General features: G+C 48.0%; 1 protein-coding gene across 5 annotated transcripts in view; it reads left to right on the top strand.

The window, feature by feature from the left end:
* The window catches only part of CASZ1 (castor zinc finger 1), a 267,529-nt gene that overhangs the window by 221,325 nt on the left and 40,204 nt on the right, over positions 1-6,000 (top strand). For all 5 annotated transcript variants that reach the window (XM_024210599.1, XM_024210600.1, XM_024210601.1 and 2 more), the window contains one exon: positions 4,931-5,021. In XM_024210599.1, the coding sequence (XP_024066367.1) occupies positions 4,931-5,021 (91 nt within the window). The remainder of the gene's footprint in view (positions 1-4,930; positions 5,022-6,000) is intronic.

The raw sequence follows: 6,000 nt of genomic DNA, 5'->3' as shown, positions 1-6,000 counted from the left end.
TCTTTCTTTCTTTCTTTCTTTCTTTCTTTCTTTCTTTCTTTCTTTCTTTCTTTCTTATGTGATCAGTTGTAATCTGTGGAGCAGCTGCTGGTGGTCTGCAGAGAGCTGGCTATGTCACTTGGTGCTGACTGTTCCTACTTATTTCCCACTGCTAACTTCCACTAAAAGACAGCCCAAAATACATGTGTACCCTCCTAATGCTACTTTTCTGTGGAAGCAATTGCTTTAACTGCCACGGGGATGCTATGCAATTGCGAATGATAGGTAGTGATCTGTTCTGTTGTGACTGAGAGGAGACATGTCCACGGGACAGTCTTTCAGCTGTCTGTGTCATTTACCTATAGAATTACAAGTATCTTCTCTACAGGTTTGTCTACAAGTATCTTATCTGATTTATCTCAGGTATTTTTTTCTACCGATCTATCTGTTGTATCTATATCTATCCATCAATCTGTCCAGCTGTCTAAGGTATCTACAGTATCCATTCTCTGTACTGGTATCTATCTAATCCACTGACTCTTAACCTTTTCCATCATGTGCCACCCCTCCCCCCGTTCAATCTAGCCATACATAAAGGGAAGGTGCTTGTGACCCCCTGGATCTGACTGAGACCCCCAGGGGGGTCATGACCTCCAGATTGAGAGCCTGTGATCGATCAATATATCTATCTATCCATCTATCATATGACATTTCTTAAGCTCTCATCACTGTAATATCTAGGTTCCAAATACATAATTAAGAATATTAGGAATCCTATTAATTTTTCCTCCTATTAATTATGCTCTCTTACCCCTCCCTAATGCAGGCATTTTATTTAATGGGACATCCATGTTTTAGTCTCTCGCCTCCTTTCTTAGTTCCCTTCTCTGTCCATGATGGCCAACTGTTCTTCAGTCATCATTATTGGGAGAGGCTTACCCCAAAATATCCTTCATGGCATAACTACCCCCCATCTTATCACTTCATCACCACACGCTGAGACACGCCTGGCTTCCACACCAGCCACAAGCTAAGGGTAATCTCCTACATGCTAGTCATTCACAGTCTGATTTGGGGCTGTTGCCTCATCCCGTTGCCCAACCACATCCAATGCTTCATAGTACCTTTGTAGGAACAACTGGAGCCAGAACAAGCGTCGCCCACCTGGAGTCCATTCAGCATCTCTGGTCTCACTCTCCCTGACACCTCCCTTCTCCCACCACTAAAAACCCTTGGATTTACCCCCCACTTGATTTTTTGTCTCTGCCATGTCTCCGCTAAGCCCTGGTGCCAGAGACTCCCAGGAGAGGAGTGCACTCCCTGTCCTTTGCTTACTTCCCAGTCTTGTTGCACTTGCAGCCTGGGGCATCTTAGCAACATTCCCCATCCAGAGGGACTGTATTGCCCTGTGAAGTGAGGTGGGGAGAAGAAACCTCCCTAGAGGTTTCCTCCTCTCTTCTCTTTCCTTTAGACTTCTGCATTCCTTGTTTCATTTTGTAGCTTACCTCCTCCCTGCTGACCTTGCCACATACTCGGCCAGCATCTTCCTTCTATTATTCTGGCTTCTGGAGGGGCTTCTGGAGGGGCTTCTTCCCCTCCTCAGACACCTGCCCCTTTCCTTCTGCAAGCTAGGTTTACCCCTAACAGCTCTGGCATGTGTACCCAGTACTCTGTGTCTGAAAGCCACAGCCTCCTGTGCTGTACAACATTCCTGGTGCTTCCTAGGGCCCCTGGGATTCCAACAGGACACCAGTTTAAAGTGGCAGCACAGCAATTGTGAGGGCAGAGAAGTCCACAACTCTATGCATCCCTCAGTCATTTACTCCCTTCCCTTTTGGTGTATCCTATCCATCCTACAGCAAGTGCCCGCTGGACCCAGCACCCCATTAATACTCTGACTCATTGTCATCTGTTGTGACACCCAAAAGGCATCTTAAGCTCATGACTATGCACCCAGTTTTTTTCATATCAAGTCACTGCCCCCACCAGCATCTCTCCCCTGTCTCTGTTTTCTTCTTCCCTCCCCATGGGTGGGTTTTTCACCCTTGCTTTTCCCTGACTCTTTGATAGTTTCCATCTTTACCATCCCCCATGTACAAGCCCATCCTCAGCTTCTGCCTCTGACAATGTCACTGTGCAGTTCTCTCTCCCTTCCTGGAGCCACCCAAAATGGACTCTGGCGTCAGACTTCTGTTCCCTCCCATATCACATCATGTGGCAAATTTCCCTCTTGGAGCTATTACCCAGGGCACCCTGAGAGAGTCCATTGAACTTCAGTAAAGATAAGTGCAAAGTGTCCTGTGCTTAGGAAGGAAAAATCAAATGCACATCTGCAGAATGGGGAATGGGTGGCTAGGCGGTAGTACTGCTGGAAAAGATCTTGGGGTTCTAGTAGATCACAAATTGATGAGTCAACAATGTGATGCAGTTGCAAAAAAGGCTAATATCATTCTGGGGTGCATTAATAGGAGTATCGTATGTAAGACATGGGAGGTAATTGTTCCACTGAACTTGGCACCGGTGAGGTCTCAACTGGATACCGTGTCCAGTTCTGGGTGCCACACTTTAGGAAAGGTGTGGATAAATTGGAGAGAGTCTCGGAGAGAGCAACAAAAATGATAAAAGGATTAGAAAACCTGACCTATGCAGAAAGGTTAAAAAATACAAGGCATATCTAGTCTTGAGAAAAGAAGACTGAGGGGGGACCTGATAATAATCTTCAATATGTTAAGGGCTATTATAAAGTGGTGATCAATTGTTCTCTGTGTCCAGTGAAGAGTAGGACATGAAGTAATGGGGTTAATCTGCAGCCAGGGAGATTTAGGTTAGATGTTAAGAAAAACTTTCCAACTCTAAGGGTAGGTAAGCTCTGGAATAGTTTCCAAAGGAGGTTTTGGAATCCCCATCACTGGAGGTTTTTAAGAACAGGTTGGACAAACACCTGTCAGGGATGGTCTAGGTTTGCTTGGTCCTGTCTCAGCGCAGGCGGCTGGACTTGATGACTTCTCAAAGTCCCTTCCAGGCCGACATTTCTAGGATTCTATGACTTCAGTAGGCTAACCTGGCATTGTGCCTTTAGAGCATTGGCTAGGACTCTCTCTCCTCTCATGCCCAAACAGAAACTCCAGAGTGACCAGTCACCAAGGAGAGGAACAGCCTTGTTTGAGTCACAGAAGGTGGGAATGGAGGGTGTGTGGCTCAGGGCTGGTAGTGGGCTGAGCAGCCTCTCTCTGCTAAGTCACGGGTTCAAATCCTGCCCAGGTATTGTCCGGAAGTTGTTGCTATGTGATGACTGTTTTGTGACTCCTGTGATATGAGTTGGTGGGCCTTATTCCACGGCAAATGTCATAAAACCTACACCTACTGCCCCCTGCTTTTTGTTGGCAGTCTCAGCAGAGCCCAAGGACTGATTGGACCATGGATACTTCTGTCTTACCCCTGGGGAGGGCCCCCTCCAGGACAGCAGGCTGGAGCACAGTGCTTGGGAGAAGCTTGCAGTGCTGCTGCCCTGTTCTGTAGAGAGAGGACTTCAGTCCCCCAGACAGTTAGGCAGGGTCGTTAAACACACTCAGGCTACGTCTTCACTACCCGCCGATCCGGCGGGTAGCAATCGGTTTATCGGGGATCGACTTACCGCGTCTCGTGAGGACGCGGTAAAATCGATCCCTGATCGCTCTGCCGTCGACTCCGGAAATCCACCTCGACAAGAGGCGGCAGCGGAGTCGGCGGCAGCGCGGCAGCGGTCGGCTTTCCCCCGTCCTCACCACCAGGTAAGCTGACCTAAAATACGCAACTTCAGCTACGGTATTCACGTAGCTGAAGTTGCGTATCTTAGGTCGGAACCCCGCTGTAGTGTAGACCTAGCCTCAGAGCACCGGTTTCGCTTCTCCTCAGGCTCTCTGTGGGCACAGAGGAGGCAGGATTTGTCCCCTAGAGATGAGCCTGCAGAAGAAGAATCACCTGTTTCTCTCTCCCCCCTTCCAAAAGCATAAGTAACCCCCATTTATTATCTTGTATTGTGCCGCCGTAAGACACTCTAATTTCAAGTATGCTGCTCTTGGACTCTCAGTGAGGCAGAAGAAAAAATCACCTTTGTTTATGGTGTAGTGGAAAAGCAGCTGCTGGCACCCTGCTTAATTGAAATGCAAATATGGCACATTACAGCTTATGCCCCATCTCTCTCCTGTTGCAACAAGTGGCCTTTGCAATCCTTCAGTTTTTCTGCTCCAAAGGAGCCGAGAACCGCACACACATCTGCAACCTCTCTGCAGCCCTCAAGTCTTCTCCTCTGTTTTGTCTTGCACCTTATTCTGGTGTGTTGGCTTTTGCCTGAGAATGGTAGTGCTTTCTTCACAGCTCCAACTGCAGCTCCCTTGATCTGATGTCCTAGATTCTGGTCCTCGACTCAGGACAGGCAGGAATGGGACAGTGGGGGAAGGATGTTTAGCTGTGGGTGGAGGGGAAAAATTGATCAGGTTCCAATGGACTTCATGTTCCAGATCTGCTGTGATTTCTTGGAAAATGATGTGTCAAAACTGATGTGTCATCCCTGCATCCTGGGAGTAGCAGCAAGAGGCTCACCAGACTCAGGAGTGATCCAGTGGGGTGGGATGAGAATAAGGTCAATTTCAAAGAGCTGAGCAATGATATTGGCTTGGGATGTAACGATATAAAACTTCGTTAGAAATGGGGCTTCTAACTGGAAGGGGACCCTCTTTCCTTCAGCTCATTATCACTGAGGAATTGCATTTTTCCTGGGGGCAGAGAGAATAGGAATCTTTGTCTCCAAGGAGTCCCATGTCTCCTCGGTACACTCTGAGGCGATGGATAGGTGTAGACTGCGCTGCAGGAGGACAGGGAGAAGGCCAAACTTGTTTCACTTGCGCCTTGATTTGCAGTCACCATCCTCAGAGAGCATCAGTTTCATTCTTTCTCTCGCCTGTGTTTCCAGGTTCTCTGGGAGTCAGCACTGCGGACACATACACTGTGCATACCAGTACCGGGAACATTACCACTGCCTCGATCCGGAGTGCAACTATCAGGTAAACAGGGTGAACATGAACTGCCAGAACCCATTGCCTGTCCTTACTGTCAAGGGATACAGCCCACAGGACTCCATCATGAAACAGATCATCTGCTTTCTCCATGTCCTGGGAAGAGGGGGAGATACAATTTGAAACTATTGGAGTCAAATTCTGTTCCCAGTTACAACAGCCTAGCACTGCTGAACTCAGTGGCGTTATTCCAGATATGCACCACTATAACTGAGAGCAGAATCTAGCTTAATTTAAATCAGTGGGTTTACTGCAGATTTACACCAGTGTAACCAAGAGCAGGATCTGGCTCAGCTGAAGTCAAAGGAGTTACTTCAGATTTACACCAGCGTAACCAAGAAGATAAATTTGGCTATGTTATAAATTTTGCCTGAAAATAAGGAATGCTGTCTGTCAGTCTGTCTCTGTGGTTGTCCATGCAACATGAGAGCAGTAGCAGCAACAAAACACCCAATAAGACCAGCAGCAGCCTTGGATCTATGGTTGGGGAGAGGGTGGGGGAAAGGGCATGTGCAGTAATTGCTGGGAGAATTGCCAGAGTAGCAACATCAAGCCAGCTCTGAGTCACGTGCTGTGTTTGTTTACCCTCTTTCCAGGTCTGTGAGCATGGCTCTGCCATCTCTGTGGTCAGACTGTGTGTGTGTGGTGGGGGGGGGGAAGCAGGGGCGGAAATCCCAGAGTTTGCCTCTACTCTGCATCCAGCATGACTCCTGCCCCAGCCCAAAGAGGCACTTTGGTCTTGGGGGAATGAGTCTGACCACAGCAAGGGAAACCAGTTTGGCTCCACTCTGTCGGACTTCAGATTTCTATTAGGGTGACCAGACAGCAAGTGTGAAAAATTGGGACAGGGGGTTGGGGGTAATCGGTGCCTATATAAGAAAAAGACCCCAAAATTGGGACTGTCCCTATAAAATCGAGACATCTGGTCACCGTAGTTTCAATTGATCAGACTGGGGTTTTTCCTTGG

Source organism: Terrapene carolina, unplaced genomic scaffold (assembly GCF_002925995.2).
Source record: "Terrapene carolina triunguis isolate 2854851 unplaced genomic scaffold, T_m_triunguis-2.0 Scaffold714, whole genome shotgun sequence".
Lineage (NCBI taxonomy): Eukaryota > Metazoa > Chordata > Testudines > Emydidae > Terrapene > Terrapene triunguis.
The sequence above is the reverse complement of the archived record's forward strand: the minus strand, read 5'-3'. Positions and strand labels throughout refer to the sequence as shown.